This window comes from Aphelocoma coerulescens (genome assembly GCF_041296385.1).
Source record: "Aphelocoma coerulescens isolate FSJ_1873_10779 chromosome Z unlocalized genomic scaffold, UR_Acoe_1.0 ChrZ, whole genome shotgun sequence".
NCBI classification, from domain to species: domain Eukaryota; kingdom Metazoa; phylum Chordata; class Aves; order Passeriformes; family Corvidae; genus Aphelocoma; species Aphelocoma coerulescens.
The window spans coordinates 20,615,824-20,634,072 of record NW_027184085.1 but is presented as its reverse complement, the minus strand read 5'-3'; the positions used below and the strand labels follow the sequence as shown (position 1 = coordinate 20,634,072).

Below are 18,249 nucleotides of genomic sequence, written 5' to 3'. Positions count from 1 at the left end.
GTTTTAATATACTGCTTCTCAAAACAATTTAGGAATAAATATTTTTCTTATTTTGTAAAGTAGGGAGGTGAGTTGACATGCTTGGAGCCTTCCTGCAAACGGATGAATGACTAAAATAGTTTTGGAGTACTGTATTCATTAATTCACACTGTTGTGATGGTTATCTGTTCGGAATTAAAATGTCAAGCTGGTATTAGATCAGTGAATTTAGAAGAGTCTAATGCACCAGCGAAGCCTGAATATACAGAAAGAATCCTATTGAAAGGAAGTTGTCAAATGCTCTCATTTGTAGATATGTCAGGCTGGCAAAGACATGTTAATTATTACTTCCACTTACATGATAATATATAGAAGGTGTACTTGTTTAGGCGTATCGGAAGTGGAATTCTGCATATAAACTCTGGATCAAAAAACAGAATTCTGGATTCAAATCATCCTGAAACATAGATGTTTTAAAACTCCAGACTGCTATCCAGACCTAATTTTTTGCTTTTGTCCATATCAGAATGTTTGAAATCTTTTGTTCCTTAATGCAATTGAATGTTTTGGTTTTCAGAGCATTGAAGCAAACTCCACAAAGTCAGAACAGCTGTTAATTTAGACATTTGAACTTGATCAGATCTAAAGTAAATAGAAGGTCACAAGTAGAATTGTCACAGTCTGACACTTTTAATTACTATTTGACAATGTAAACCACACATGAAGCATGAACGAGTAAATTACACCAATTTTGTTCAGCAAAATGAGGAAGTAAATTAAAGGCTAAAGTAAATAAGGCAGGATTCTGACAGGAGGACCTCATACTGTGTCTGAAAAGAATCCATTTCAGGTTTTCACTTTGAAATCCATACTGTATTGAAGTTTGGAGTCATGGTTGATTTAAATGTGAAATTGATGTTGTGTTGAATTTTAGCACCTTAGTGGCTGTGAAATTTGTAATCTAGTTATATTTTTCAAGAAGCTTTGTGATGTATCTTTTGTTACTTCTTTGTTGTTTTATTTTAATGAATGTATTTATGTGTGTCTTAATTTTAAGATTTTTCCGCTGAGTGGCAAAAAATTTTGTTCAGAGCTTTAAGTTAAGTAAATATTTATACTGCTTGCATTTCTTTATTGAAAAAAGAAACTAATTTGAAAAGTTCTGCCTTGGTTACAGGTAGACTTTTACAGGTGGCAGTATTTCTCCTAAAAGAGGCTTAATAATTTAATTTAGGTTTTCATAGAGCCAGACACTAAATAGGATAAACTAACTTAGGCATAATTGTCAAAAATCAGATGGAAACTCCAGGAACCATCAGCTTTCAGTCCATATAATTTCAGACTATTCTTACAGTTTATTTTTTTATGGATTATAAAGAAGATACCTTGCTTCTGCCAGCCATGAAACTAAATATGCTGTATTAACAATCCTGCAAGAATGGCACCAGCTGATTTTGAACTTCATAAATAATTTTGATTTTTTCAAGAAAATATTCTACTGTTGAACTGTTGCTGCAGCCGCTAGTGAGTAATGTATAAATAAATCAATTTGCAAATGTAATACAATGCAAGAAATGTGAGTCTCAGGGTAAAACGTAGCAGTTATTCCTGTTGATGTGTATAGAACACATGATATAGTGTGTATAGGTGCCAGATAGTTATTCATTACCTCAAATAAGCAAAGAACCTGGAGGGGAGTGGACAATAACTTTTAATTTAGTCACACTGTCTTTTCCTTTTCCTTTTTCTTTCAAGTGTCACTATAGAATCTATACAAGGATTTTTGTAGGGTATTATTTTAAGCAGCAGTTAAATAAAATGAAACAATAAGGATTATCATAAGATTATTTTAAAGATCTTGTTCTATTCCAAATTTTTAAAAGTATTTTAAAATATAAAATACGTATAAGGAAGTTGTGAACTCTTGCACCGATCCCAAAGTAATACAGCAAAGATTATTGTGTAAGTAATTTCTGTAAAAGCAAACCTCTCCTGATTCTTTTGTGCATACACAGCTGAATCCAAGAGCAACTGAAGCAACTGTAAAGATTTCTGTTGTTCACCCAATTTTAGATCACACCCACATTATGAATTTCAACCCTTAGCTAGTTTTAACAATATATCTCCAATGTCAGTAGAACTGGCTTAAATTAAATTAGTAAATGGGCAAAACCAAATGAGAAAATGGTAGGAACAAAAAGATATTTTGAAAATCTCAGTTAGTTTAACACTGACAACACAGGGAAATAGGATAGGCTAAAATATTTATGAAAGAGCAGCTGCAAATCTAAAAATCCTTAAGGAAGTATTTTAGTACATAGGTTAGTTGGTTCTAACTACGCATGCACTGCTTTAGCAAATGTTGCAGAAGAGGGGTGCAGGTAGTCTGAGCTCAAAAACTTTATTTTTACATAAAGGAAAGAAAATTAATTGTTGCTGTTTCATGTCTCAAAATTATTGGTATCCTTTTTGGCAGGTAATTTTGAGGCAGATAACAACCTTGATGGAGACACTACAGCTCATCCAAAGACTTCTTCTGTAACAACACTAAAATATACTAAGCCCAGTCGTAGCACAAATCAAGAAAAAAGCAATTATAAAACATTGCTTGCATGGCAGGTGTGAATACCACATTTTTGTCTACTTTTGATGCTTCCAGAATGTTTTATTTAGCGAAATATTCTTAGGCAAAATATAGTGGCTTCAAAATTGCCTTCTTCAGATTTCTCTCTCCAGACCACGTCTTAATTGTTCAAAACAAATTTGTGTATACGTGTGTGTATGAAGACTGGAAGAAATTTTAGACTTTTATTCTGATCAACTTGCTTCTGCCTTCTTTCCTAGGAAGTGTGTAGAGAGCTCTGGTGCCTCAGCAAAAGTAACCGCTGTGTTACCAACAGCATTCCAGCAGCAGAAGGTACTCTTTGCCAAACAGGGAGCATTGAAAAGGGGGTGAGTACACACAATTTATTGTTTGAAGAAGCAATTTATTGTTCAGATACTATGAGAAGAAAGAACTAGAAAACTAAAGTATTTCACAGCAATTATAACAGTTCAAACAAAAACTTAGTTTTTCAGAATACATGTGCCTCCTAATGGAAAGTGTCCTACAAAATTTTTTCACATTTATTTTATATGTGTAATTTAATACAATATTTATCCTCTCTATAAAACTCTACAGCCTGAATCAAAAAACAACCCCAAAACATATTCTATTTCTTGTGTATATTTTTGAGTAATTTTTTGGTAAAAACTCTTTTAGTTTAATCTTTATTAGATTTTACACCGCTCTTCCATAAAGGATTGTGACAGCTTTAGGTCTGCCGTGGACTTTGAAAATGTGCAACATAAATCTAGAGCCTTAACTATGTCATTTTGTTAGAAGGGAAATCCAATTTTATTTTTTCAGATCTAAGCCAAATCATACAAATGTATAGAAAAAATGTTGACTCCATAAAAGGGTTTAATAAAAGCCTGTATTTCCCAGTGACCTTTCTATTTTGACTTTGAATTATTCTTGCATTATTCAGTTATGGTTGCATAACTGTTTAGCTTTATGGATTTTGATGTGCAGTCAGATAAACTCTTCTACCTAACAGAAAAGTACAGAAAGTCAGTGTTGCAATAGATAAACTTAGCACTACAATATCTGCCTGAATATGAGAATTTTGACTTTAAAACAATCTCTGTATATCAGTAGTTTCAGACAAGAATATTAAAGCCTGTTTCTCAGTTACAAGGTAAAATCTATGTAGGTCTTAAAGAGGAGAGAAAAATATTTTAATTGATTTAAAAGATACGTACTAGGGAGAAAAAAATGCATTCTACATACCTTTTTTCAAGATAATGTATTTTATGCAGGTTTATATGAAGCGAAGACAGCTTGTTATATTAAACCATTTCCAGTATCTCTCTGAGAGGTGCTGCATTTTTTCATGAGATTCAGTGATCCAGATTGGTTTTTTTTTTTGAACAATGACCATTGACATATATTCTTACTCTGACTTTTGTCATGCTAGCTGAGCTGGTTTCAACAAAGATAACAGTGCACTTTGACTTGCAATCTGATGTTTAAACAACAAGAATGAAAGCTTTTGGGCAGCTGTCACAGTTTATTAATGTGTGTTGACGGCTTCATTCAGGGCCCATGACCTGGTGTCATTCTGATGGCTTTTCCATGCTGGGTTTGGAAATATTGGTAAACCATGTTAAAGAATTTATTGAACCGGTCATTTTAAAGAAATTGAGTGATACGAGTTAGCCAGTAAAAATAGAGAGACCTTCACATTGTACCAAAAATGTTACCTTATAATAGAGTAATAGAAAATGTGAGAAGCCCTGCTCTTAAATCAACTGTCTAGGTTTATTTTGGAACCATCCCTCCTTTTTGATGACAAAGAGTAATTGACCTCAATTTATGTTTTTTAAACCATGAGACTACAAATTGAGGTCCTTTTAGACAATGTTGATCTGTCCCCTTGTCAAGAGGTTTTAATCAGTTTCCTCTCTACCAAACATCCTTTTCCAGCCATCGGTATCTTGTTCCATTGTTAGATTTTAGAGGGAAATGAGAGAATCCATGCCATTTTATAAAGTAAACCTGTTAACCAAAGAGGCTGTTAACAGCAGAGAATTGTGTCTATAAACTGTATCCACAAAGGTTCCTGTGAATTAATAGTTCCTGGTAGCAATAAACCAGAAATCATGACCTCTTTCCAAATATGTAATTCCCTTTCCCAAAGACTAAGGTGAAATAAACAGGCTATACTGCTGTAACACCTTCTTCTTGTTATTATTATTATTGTTATTATTATTATTATTGCTACATTTGTACTGCAGTCCTGCCTAAAGACCACAACCAAGTTAAGCCCTATTTTGATGGACTCTGGCCAAATATAAATAAATGACATTTCCAGCTCTAAATACCTAACAAGATCTCAGAGTATTTAATCATATTTAGATATTTACTTATGTAAATTATGTGTAACGAAAAACTCAAAGCATAATTTCATGCAATATACATTAATATCTTACTGGCAGAATGTGTAGGGATTCCTACAATTAAAATAGCCTAACCTTCTATTATAAAACCTTATTTCAGTTGCTTTTATAAACCTGCCAAGCTTTTAACCCTTTGGGTTGAAATTTTCCATGGTTTATATCTACTTACACCCGAAGGTTTTTAGAGCATTTTCCATAAGAGTTACTCAGCTGTTTTCTGCATGCAGGGAGAGAGAATAGAGTGGTTTCTTGCTGCTGATGGAACTGTTATGTCTGTTCTGTTTTGAAGATTTAAAACGTTCATGCTTTGGGGAAGGGTTTTACATATCAGCTGGGTTAAAACAGATACACTTTTCCTAATCTGTAATAATAATTTTAAATATGCATGAAGTTTATCTCTGGTATTCCCAGAGATGTGTTTGTGAAGACAAATTAACTGATAGATTTTAAAAAACACACTGATGAAGAAATTGTGCATATAAAACAGTAAGACAAAACTGATAGGAATGCTTATGTCATGTTTTAATTTAAAGTAATTAAAAAAGAAACTCTTTTTGTAGATCATAGATTGCATCCATGCTAGGCATGTAAATGAGGGGCAAACATGCAAAAAATGAAAACACAGGGTGCTGAAAGGATAGTTTACATAGCTACATTGTGGGATGATTTAACTTATCATTGGACAATAACATAAGATAAATGCAAGTTATTGTCGAACATTAAGTTTTCTTGCAAAATAATTATAGAACTGATGATTGAAAATTAGTAGTTAAAATTCAAATTGACACTAATATTTTTCTTCCTCATACAAAATATCAATTTTCCTCAATATTAGAGTACTTGCTGTGGGATTTTTGTAAAATCATACTGTTATAAATGTTAATTCTGTAAAGCAGCTAATACTCATAAAAGTGATCTCAAATGTACCACTGTATCATATTTTATTTTCGTTAGTCACTACTTTAGGAAAAATTTCAGAGTGCTTACATTATTCACAGAGGATTTGCATATTTTATATGTATTTGAATGCATCACTGTAATCTTTCTGTTGAAATAATGGAAAATTATTCTTTCAGTGTTAGAGAAGAATTAGTATTTCAGATCTAAACCTTCTGTGAGGAACTTTTAAAATAGCTGTCACCTCCTCGTCTTTCTTTATATGGTGATTACTCAATAGTCCTAACCTCATTATAGCAGATGAAGTTGCTGTCATTCATGGAGGATGCGTACTTCTGCAGTCCTATTAGAAATAATGAAGATTTTTGTCAATTTTAATTACTCTGACAAAGATTCTATGCATCACTGGCTTCTAGTGAAAGATAAATTTTTACTAGAAAATTAAGAGACACAGAGGTGAGCATTAAATGCTCAGATATAAGTTCAGTAGAAGAGAAAACTGAGCATTTAAAAAGGTTTTACAGGGCAATGTGGGAATGTGGAAGTTAATATTTGCATGACAGTGGAAATTACACACTATAGGAATTTTATACAGCTTTGGAAAAATAAAACAGGTAAATTGCACCTGCCTATTGTCTCTGTAGTTCTAATACTATGGAATTAGGATGGTTTACATACTCAGTTTTATATCTGTGATATTATGGGTTTAACTTTAAATCTGAGAATCTTGCGTTTCTTGGGTTGGATCTTGATGTTTGCAATGTATATAATTAATTTTAATTAAATTAGTAGCTTACATTTTTAGTCTTAGAAGTATTTTCATTTTAAGCTTTTGACTTTAGCATTAAATATCTGTTCATGTACTAGTGTGGCATCTTTAATAGACTGTAACAAGGAGATTTTTGTATTTAGTCAATACAATTTTTATCACTTAATTTATCACTGTAGTGAGAAGAAAAACACATGATTTTATGCACTCTTCTAGCTCCCATGAATACTTTATTCTTCATCCTGATTGTGCCATTAGAGGCATTGCAAAACACTGCACTGTTTGGATATATCTATCCCAGCTAAAAATGTGAGTTCACTCACTATATGGCATGAATTGCGTTATGCAGACATTCAATAATAGTCTAGATTTAAGAGAAGCTCCATTGAAGGGTACAGTCCTCTGATGAAGTCCCAACTGAGTCTGTAAATTTAGAACTCCAAGAAGAGGAAGGGAAAGCTTGTCTTTGCTGTACATATTACTCTGAAGTTAAGACTGTCTTCCAGTAGTGCTTACAGAGAGACAGGGATATGTCTGTCCATTTCTTCTGTGCATGTCTCAGTGTGTTTGGTCAAATTCATATGGCTAGTTTTTGGCACAGAAGTTGTCTGTATTTCTTTTTGGAAATGCTACAGAAATTCAAGGGAGTTTAAAACCGACACTTGCTCCCTTTTGGAAGTGAAATGAGCAGATTCAGGTTATGGAAGATCTGAGTCCATGCTCTGCTCTGTCACCTAAGCCTGCAATACTAGGAAAGGGTATCTAATTGAGCTGCTTCAAATTCTCAGTGATACAGTAGACACCAGAATGTGGATCAAAATATAGGCCCCAGGATTCTTTCTGAATGGTTTAGAGAAGGTTTCTGATGAAGGAAATGATAATCTTGTTTTAATAGTTAATAATTTGTGCGAATTGTTTTTCATTTTGTATTTCTAATTTAAGTAATAATATTGCAAAGTTTAAGTGTTTGCTTGAATGACGTAAATGTGTTCATTCTGCCCCGAACAAACGGCCAGCCACTATTATAAAATGATCTTCTGTACCATGTCTAATGCTTCATCACTGCTTTTAGTATGTCTGTAGTGTTAGTATAAATGAAATACTGCGAAAAATTCTTCTTTCATTGTAATGTCGTCCAGATTTTCTTTTATAAAAATAAACACTTTCTTTAAGATACTGTCAGGGGAATTTTTAATTTTCTGTAATGAAGCCTCTACATGCATCTTCAGTGGAGGGTCTTTTACCAAACCAGGCTTGGAAATTAATCTTAGTGTTTAAAAGAATGTAAGCAACTTGTAGTTCCTTAATTGTGAAACATTAAGGTGGCTGATGAAATAAAAACTACTTCTGGTGTGTGTTAGGGACCTATAATTCAGGACAGAGTGGAGACATTTAACAAATCACACACACCTTCACCAATGTCTAAACATGGCTAGAAAAAGTAAAATACTAGTCTTGTTATCTGTACAGGGAATGCTAATGCCTATAATTGGTCATTGTCTGACCCTTATATTTTTCTGTCCTGATAACTCTGTCAGCCTCCAAGCTAATTTTATGTTTTTTTTGTGAAATCTTTCAGTGGTGTTATCAGGGAGAGTGCGTACCTTTTGGCACTTGGCCCCAGAGCATAGATGGGGGTTGGGGTCCATGGTCAATATGGGGAGAGTGCAGCAGGACCTGCGGGGGAGGAGTCTCCTCATCTATAAGACACTGTGACAGTCCAGCGTAAGTAGCTAAAGTAAGCCGGAGCCAACAAAAAGACACATTTGGAAATTATTCAAAACTGTGGTTTCACATGTTATCTGTAAAAATGTTTTGCTAGTTTGCCAACATTTGTCTTCAAAATAGCAGACAGAAATGCTTAAACAGGAGAAGTTCACTAGACATACTTTTAACATTTTTAATGTATCTTATGTACTGTAAAGATAGCTGGATTTATATTTAGCAGTAACCAGAATGGTTTTCTTTATGCAACTTGGTGTTCATCAAAATATATTTAAATTATGCCTTAGGTAGATTTCTTTCTTAGGGCATATTTCCTTTAATACTTGTCTCAGATATAAAATAGCAATTTCCAATTACTTATTAAAAAAAACCAACCCAAACCAAACAGTATTTCCAAGTTGTCAATATAACTGCTTGCATACAAACCCTAGGTAGTAATATAATCTTGAATGCAATATATTTATGTGCTGCCTTGTCCAGCTCTTCAGTTGTGACTTCCTGCTGACTCTTAAAACAATTCAGCATCTTTTTTCCCTGCCACTACTCTCTATTAGTCTATTTGCCCTCTCTGAAGAGGGGCCAGCTTCTTCACTACAACTTGATCTGTTGTATACATCTGTACTTGTCTTACCATCTGTCTGTTTTCCACTGTCCTGAGCACTGTTCCAGAGAAGTTCTGTCAGGTAAGTGCTCCTCTCTGTGTCACTATCACTTCTCAAATGAGGAATGCTTATTTCTATCGCTGTTCTTTGCTGAATGAATTGCTGCTCTTTTCTGTTTTGGCTTTTGCCTGTTCTGATTACCTCACCACAGCTGTAGGTCTTTGCAGGATAGTTTATTACTCCATGCTCTCTTCTTGTCATTTCTCATAATCACTATCTCTGCCACCACTATTGGCTTTTAAGACCACTTTTTCTGAAAGTCATTTGTGTTTCTTTCATGAAAATACATTCTGTGTCTTGTGTCATTCCTTTTCTTGTCTTCTACTCTCTGTTCACTTAGGTTATTTGTTGCTTATATCCATGTTTTCCAAGCTAGGCTGTCCATCAGCGTTCCACTGCACTCTGCAAGATGGATACCATAATGACATATCACTGCTGCTTAAGGTGGTCTGTGCCCCCTATTATTAGCAGTAACTACATAATCTGGCCAATATCATTACTTACTCAATGGATTAAAAAGCAGAAATTATCTGTATGCATCACTAACATGTCAGACTATGTTAGTGAGAGAATAATAAATTGATTATTTTTTTCAAATAAGTATTTGAAAGTCCTAGTGAAATGTTTGTTTGGAGCATGAATAACGTCCTAAGATTTTTTTTCCAGCTTCTGTCACCATGTATTTGGCTTGGTGTGATGAAAATGATTAAATTTGAAGTGTTCAATAAGCAAATGTATTTGGGAGAGGATATGTCTGCATCAGGAAAAAAACCCAATCCTGTTGATTAAGGATAATGTTTCCTGGTTAAATACTGTAGTGTGAAAAATAGTATTGATTTATTTTTCAGTCGTTTGTTAATTGTAAATCTAATTTTTTGTTATAAAAGCCTCACAAAGTATTTTTCCTTTCTGTTTCAAGTTGCAAGCCAAGTTGCGAGCTTATGTCTGATTAATCTTCCATATAAGTCTAAGTTAATTCATTATTTGACCACTGTGGAAGATAGGGTTCTTGAACAGTTTGGGAATTTAGCAGCCAATTATCTACACTAATAGAAATCTGCTTACTCTGGAGTTTCCTCTGATTTGATACTGATTAATTCAAATCAGAGTCAAATTCTTGAACTAGAATATACAGTCTTTTCTGGTTCTGAGTGTAAAACCAGTCTTTGCTGGTTTTCAAGTAAGATTATATGGTTAAGAGAAAGTGTATCACATAGGTTGTTTACTCATTTCCCATTTTAATTTTATAAAGCAAGCAAATAATTAAAACCAATAGGTTTTTTATTATGTTCAAAATGCAATTAAATTGTACTGCTTGGAACTTATGCAAACTACATTAATATTATATGAGTGATGATTTTTCAAGTACCCAGTAATGTTTTGTGTCTGCTCCAATGCAAATCAAAGGTACAATTCTTATTAAAATCTCATCTTAAAACTTGAATGTATTTTTATTTTTTATTTATACAATACATATCTCTTGGACTTGTATTAATACTAATAATGCATTAGTATATCTCATGCAGTTGTGTTTGTTCTAATGCATATACTAACATATAAATATGTTTCTCCAGGCCTTCAGGTGGAGGCAAATATTGTCTTGGAGAAAGGAAGCGTTATCGCTCCTGTAATACTGATGTAAGTAATCTTTGTTCCACTGTGATCAACTTGACTGGTTTATGTTTTAGCAGCAACGGATGCCTTTTTTCCCCAGTTCAGAAAGCGTATGGATTCTGTTTAATTGGCAAACAGTCCTGTAAGGCACATCTGTATTGTAGGCACCCGGTATGTCAGGATCCTATCTCAATGTGGTGCCTAGCTAGTGCCTTTGCATTAAGGCCTGGAGCGAGTTCAACTTGAGCTTCCATGTTAAAGGTGAACAAGGATCATTCTACATCAGAGCAAAAATCTGTCTAGCCCACTGTCTTATCTCCCAGCAGTGGCCTATAACAGGTTTTCAGAGAATAAATTATACACTTCTGACAGGTGAGGGATGACTTTTCTATTGGTTTACCTTGTGAGTTTCCAAAAGCTGTGTGTCTTAAGTTTGCTGGAACTCATGTTGTATTTGTACCACATTAACTGCCACAAGTTAAAGTATCCTCCATGAATCCACGTTTAAGCCCTCTTACACTTTTTATACCTTTATAACATCCAGTGCTAATGTGTTACACAATCTTACACGGTCTGTGCAAATGTATTTGAAACCTGCTGTTTTGCCACTGGGTATTTGCTAGTTACTGTATTTACAGAATGATCCCGCAGTTCCATTTTAGAGCTGAGCCCATTGAACAGTGACCTACAGCTAAAGGGGTGGGACACAGTATAAATGTATAAGGTCAAATTATGAACCTAAATTACAAGTTCAAGTAACTTAAAATTCAACCAGAAAAAATACACATCAATAAAGAATTTCACTAATAAGTTTCTAAGTCAAATTTCAGGCCAGTAGCACTGCCAATATAAAAAGGCTGTCCTATTTTAGTTTTAAATTCATGTTAATTTTCATCATAAATAAAGGAAGTTTGTAACACTGAGAGAATCTGTACCTGAAGATATTGTTTCACCTTTTTATCTTTTGAAATATTCAGGAAAATATAATAGTTTATATACTGATTCACTGAAAAAAAATTGCATTTATGATCATTATTAATTATCATAATTATTGTCCCTGCAAACTTCTTTGTGGAGGTTATTCTCATTATTAGGCTGTATTAAAAATTTCCAAATTAAAAATTACTTTCTTGATGTTGATCACAGCTGCCCTGTTCACACAGCCAGGAAGTGGCCACAGTGTAGTAAAAAAACACAGTAAAATTTAGATGCTGGTCCAGTAGACCTGTAAAACTTTTCCAGTTGTCCAACCTTCCAAATCCCAGTGCACCATTCTGGAACTTTGACTGTGTTACTGTATTTCTGTAGATGTGTATCTTTGCATTTGTCTGTCTTGGTATAATTTTAATTCGAATGGATCTGGTTTATCAGATCATACTCCAATTAATTTACCTTTCTCTTTACTTTCACTCAGGTGGTCTTTTTGTAATTGGAAGATTTCATAAACAAGAAATATTTTTCTAGTTGTAGTTCACAAATGAAAATATTGAGTCACATCAGGTGTCTTTCTAATTCTTTCAGTTGATAGAATATCCACTTTCAAATTCAGCAACTATGTGATGACTGCTTATTGAAATCTGTCAAACAATATTTAGTAAATTTCACATATACTTTATTGAACTATTACAACATCTTCCAGGATGTTGTCTACTATTAAGTTAAGTAACTTATAAAAATCTAAGCATATTTCATTATTCTTTTACTTTAACCAGGAATTGTAATAAGTTTTAGTTGTTAAAACTTTTACAAAAAAATACTGATTTGTATTATTGTTTACCTTTCTTTTGTGTAAGTCAAGTATTGGCCAACTTTTCTGCCTATTTGGGATTGATATGAGGCAAACTGTAATCTAGACTATTCTACTAATACTTTTCAAATAATTACCTTTTTATGCTAGCACTGTTTCAGTTTGTACACAAGGTCTAAAATTTGTTAAAAAACACACACTGGCACACAACAGCCCTCCTCCTTTAGCTCTTTGAAGACTCTTGTGAAGTATTTGTCCAGGCATTATTATTTCAAATGTTGTATTTGTCTCCAATCTGCCACAGTAACTAGTATATAAAAATGTTTATATAAGATGTAATCCCATTCCTTCACAAATATACAGTTTTTAATGCCTTTTTATTATTGAGAATGATGCTATAGCTACCTAGACATACCACTGAAATGTTGCTATGATTTGTTTTATTCTTACCATATTAAATACCTTATTGTCACTTTTCAGACAGTTTTATTCTTAGTTGTTTTTGCTTCCCCTATTCTTTATTTATTTATTATGGAGATGCAGTTTACAGGGTCAGAAGAGGAACATACAGAAGGTCTCTGAGGAGGCCATTCAGGCTATTCTCTGTCACAAAAACAAAACAATTCTCAAGAAACGATTCTTAACTGATGCTTAGGCACCTGAATTGGTTTGAAATACCTCCTGTCCAGGAAATAACATTAGTATTTTTCAATATCCTTACAGTCAGTACAGTTTTCGTAAAACATAATGTATGCTTTTCAATCCTTAAAGATTCATACTTACTCTTTCCCCAATAAGAAGATAACTGATATTATTCCCTAGACTGGAACCTTTCCTGTGTTTGCAGATTACTATCATGTCTCTTCTTAGTCTTCCTTACACTAGTCTCCATGTTGATAACCATTGGGATCCCAGTAGCACACCTTGAAGCACTAGGCCTCAAACTTAGTTTGTCACCTTAGTGATGGGATTCTGTTTATTCATTTTAGTATTGTCTTAGTTTTTCTTACAGTAGTGACAATGTTCATTTAGTACATGTTGATTCATTATGCCCAAAACTCTTTCTTAAAAGCACTGTTTAGGAAGTCACTCTTCAGCTGTGCTTTCACAGCTGAGTGTTCATACCTGAGTGTAGTAATTTGCATCCATTCAAACCACTACAATAGTTTATCAGAATATTTTAAAATTACAGAACTCTATTCCAAAAGACTGGTTTCCTACTATTTTAATCAGTAATTTCGACAAGTTATTTGAAAGGGAACTTTGCATTTCATTGCCTAGGTCTGAAAAACAAGTGATTGCAAACCCAAGCCAGGCAATTTGAAAATGCCATCCTTAGAGTTTTTGATACATTTTTTAAGCATGTTTTTTGGTATGGTTTTACAGTGCATGAACATATTGGTACTTACAGAAGTCTAAATTTATAGTCTGAACAATTTTGACAATTCTAGTCTATTTCTTTTATAGCAATGTGTAGGATTCTATATCACTAAGAATCAGAGACTAGTTTCAAGATATATGTAAGTCCTTAGTGCTTGAGAGTTTTTATGGAATGGTGTGTTGATTAATGTAAGCGTTAAGAGCTTGCAAATATTTTATTGTTTTTATGAATAATGTGCTGTTTGTACACTTTTTCTGTTGAAGTTTATTTTGCAGTGTCAGCATTCATTGCCCATCCGTAACTGTCAACCTAAAGTGCCTACTGTTCATAACCCAAAAAATGCCTCATTTTGACTTCAATTTTTTTGCAGAGATGACTTAGTTCTGTTGTGCTTTTTTTTGATCATTTTAATCCTTTGGAAACAGTGCACACACTCCTACTAGACTTATTTCTTGTCAAGCACTTCCAAAGCCATATATGACTTCTTAATTCAAAAGGCATCTGCTAATGGAAACATTGAGATCAGCAGAAAATAACATTAGCTAATAAGTTCTGGGAACATAAGGGTGGTATAAAGAACACAGTCATCAGAAAATTGTTTTCTACTACCAACCACATTATCTCTAACAAAAAAAATATGTCTTTTCTCAACCAAAGTGTTTTTAATTAAAAAAAAATACAAAATCCTAGTGGAATCGCAAGAAACATTATTTCTCAGTTAAAGTAACTCATTGATTTAAAATATTTATAAGGATGTCAATCTTAATTTGATACATATCTAAAATTGTAAAAGTCTAATTTTTTATAGATATCATGAAAAACATGGTTTGCTTACAAATTCTGGGAATGTTTTATGTATATATGTGTGTGTACATACTTTTAAAAGTTTCTTGTTCTTCAGTCCTTTCTCTTAATAGCATGTTTTTTTGTTGGTTCCTTTCATTATGCATACATTCACAGATATTGTTTGTTACTTTCCTAATTTTAGTATTTTCAAGCAATTTTTTTCTGAAATGAATTTATGTGAGAAGCCACATTTTGTAATAGTACCTGAGTTTGAACTGTGGCTCTTCTGGCTGTGTTTCTCATCTTCTTTGAGGTCTTGTATAGACCTTTGTTAATAGGAAATATTGAGTTCAGTTGCTGAAATCTGCCTGACCCCAAACTCCAAGATAAGCAGGTGTTATGTCAGTGTTGGTTCAATAATTTGTTAACACTTTTTAAACTCAAAACATCTTCTTCTCTGGACTTTCTTCAGACCTGATTTTAAGGCGTCATAGGCTTGCTAGATTCCTACCTCATGATTTGCAGTCTCATAAAAGAGAATTTGGAGACACAAGCAGTCTTTACTTGACAAGAGTTATCCATGTACTGTGATTGCATGAAAAAAGTGAAACATCTTACCCAATAAAGAGAAGCAGCTATTCCACATTTGCATCGGGAAAAGAACAGATACACAAAGAGTTAGTGCCAAAGAGCTGACATGTTGTAAATGCATTTTGTAGCTTACCTTGTAGTAATCCTTTTGCATTTCTATGCCTAGGTTTTTCATAGAGTCATAGGTTGGAAGGGACATCAAGGACTATCTGGTCCAACATTTCTCTGCAAAAGCATGGTCTGGACAAGATGGCCCAGCACCCTGTCCAGCCAAATCTTAAAAGTATCCGCTGTTGGGAAATCACCACTGCTCTGAGGACAATATTCCAATGGCCATTTGTTCTCATCGAGAAAAGCTTTTCTTCTGTGTCCAATTGGAATATCCCCAGGGATTACTTGTACATGTAACATCTCCTCTATGTGACTCCTTGTAAAAGAGAGAATCTCCATCTTCTCTGCAGCCACCCTTTAAATACTGGAACAAGGGGATAAGGTCTCCCCTAAACCTTCAAGGCCCTCAAGGCTGAACAAACCCCGTTCCCTCAGCCATTCCTCACATGCCAGACTTCCCAGCCCTGTGATTTTCTTTGTGGCTCTTCTCTGGATCCTCTCCAGCCTGTCCACATCTGTTTTGTACACTGGGGGCCAAAACTGAACACAGTATTCCAGGTGTGGCCTGACATGCGGTGTGTGTGGTGGGATAAGGAATTCATCTCTGCTGGTGAAGCCCTTGTTGGAGCCACCAGGATCCTGTTCCCTTTCTGTGCTGCAGGAGCACACTGGTCCCTCAGATGGAGCTGAGTCCAGCAGGTGCCCCAGACCCTTTCCAAAAGAGCTGCTCCCAAGCTGGCTAGATCCCAGCCTGTGCTGTGCTGCTGGATTATTCTTTCCTGGGTGCAAAACCTTAGTCTTTTCCTGCTGAACTTCACAATGTTCTCATTAGCCCACTATTCCAGCTTATCCAGGTCTTTCTGCAGGGTGGCTCTCCATTCCCAAGTATCCACTTCCTCAGACAGTTTGTTACTACTGCAAAATTTCACCAGGATACACTTGATCCCATCTTCTAGATCACTTTGGAAAGTAAACAGTGGTGGGCCCAATATTAATCCCTGGGGACCCCACTTGTGACAGGTTTGAAGAGGAGTGATTGACCACTCCCCTGGGTGCTGTGGGTCAGCCAGGTCCCCACCCACCATACAGACCCCTTGTCTAGGCCATAACACAGCAGCTTCTCCAGGAGGAGGCTGTGGGAAGCAAGACTGAGAGCCTTGGAGAAACCCAGGCAAGCAATATCCACCACTCACCCAACATCAGCTGTGTTATAGAGGGCAAGCAGGTCTGTCAAGCATAGTTTTAAATGCATTTCTTGAGATCATAGCCTTTAGCTTTACCTCCTGTCACATATTGGTAAGATACTAAAAATACAGTAGGAAAATTAGGCAGGAAGACTACATCTCAAAGATAGTGAGAATTTTTTTTGCGTATAAAAAGAAAATCTTGATCCTTCTTTACTCATTTTTGTATTTTATTATTTTGTCCTAGTATAAATATTTAGATAAAGGGCTTAATTATGGAGGTGATTTATTTAACTGGTAAGGGGAATTCAGTGCAATTAAAATACCAGTTGTGTAGAGCTGAGCAAGTGGTACTGATGAAGTGTGTAGTGACCAGTACTGGAGAGATTCAGACCCTAGCTTTGAGGGGTGCCAAGACTGGGCCTTCTACTGCTTGGAGAATGTGATGCAGAGAGGCAAATTTAGTTTGGGTTACTATTAAGAATAGCCTAAAATTCAATTTTTAAAAAATTTATGTGGTTAAAATTTGTGTAGTTATTTTGAATTCTTATTGTTATCATCTGAAGGATTATTGAATCAAAATAGTTGCACTCTCTGTTCTTACCAGTTAATGCATTATATTTAAAAATGTATTTTTAATTCGAAGGAGGTAATAGAGTAATAGAGAAAATTTAAAATATAAATACTGTCTAATGTCCACTGTTGTAATTCATATTGCTACAGCTTCAGAATCAGAGAAAAAAAATTAAAAGTTCCTGAATCATATGGCAGTGGGCTGGCTATCATGAGATCTTGATTAATATACAATGAGAATCATAATTGTTATGTTTATATTTGAATTGTGCAATACACTTTTAGAGTTTATATAGAGTCCTTTTCAGTTGAACGCATTTCAGATTCCTGAGAAGTGCTAACTGGCTTAGGTACATAGGAAGACAAGTAAAATGCCATAAAATGGACTCTTCTCTTGCTCATAAAGTAGTAATACTTATTAGCACCTTTGATACCTGTCAAAAAAATCCTTTTGTCTTCCACTCTAAATGGGATTTTAATCTGCATTTTAAATACTTTCTGATGAAGCTTGCAATTTCAACAGGTACTTAAACATTGATAACAATGTTTAATATGATGGGGGTGTATTCAAGAATACTTGGAATATGCTGATGAAAAATGTTATAAATAGCAAAGAATTCTGTTTCTCCTGTAATTCTTTCCAAGATTAATTTTACTTAAATCTACCCTCATTCCAAGTAAAAAAGATACTTCATGGTTTTGTAATTGTTAATGCAAAGCAATGAAAAAGTAAATGAAAGTTTTTATTTCTTGATGCACGGAGCCTGGTAATCAGAGCCAGATGTGCTATCTATTCTCATTCTCAGCCTTAAAACAATGCTTTTGTCAAGGCTACTTGTAAGCAGGAGTGATATAGTTCTCTAGAAAATGTTTTATTTTTTTTTCTTGATGTCTTAATAATGTGTCTCAGTGTAACTGCCTAGTACAGTATAATTGAACCTACAGCTCCTACCAGATTTTTTTCCCAGCTGTTTAAAATGTGTTTATAAGAAGGTAGCTGATGGATTGATTATGACACATAGTTTGACAGGATTCTGATTTTCCAGTTTTATGGAAACTGTTATGTAACACTTACTGTTCTTTAAATTACTTCAGCTATTTCATGCCAGCCTAAGATTGCAAATAGACACTTCAACTGTAAAGTCATAAAGCAAATTTCAGAATCAGAGCCACAAGACAAAACAGGAAACCACCTTCTAATCTCTTGCATGATTGCATTTGCAGTATAA

General features: G+C 34.4%; 1 protein-coding gene across 1 annotated transcript in view; it reads left to right on the top strand.

The window, feature by feature from the left end:
- Window positions 1-18,249, top strand: part of ADAMTS6 (ADAM metallopeptidase with thrombospondin type 1 motif 6) — a 148,865-nt gene that overhangs the window by 92,729 nt on the left and 37,887 nt on the right. The window contains exons 12-14 of the mRNA XM_069001962.1: window positions 2,824-2,931; window positions 8,226-8,371; window positions 10,608-10,671. Of these exons, the coding sequence (XP_068858063.1) occupies window positions 2,824-2,931; window positions 8,226-8,371; window positions 10,608-10,671 (318 nt within the window). The remainder of the gene's footprint in view (window positions 1-2,823; window positions 2,932-8,225; window positions 8,372-10,607; window positions 10,672-18,249) is intronic.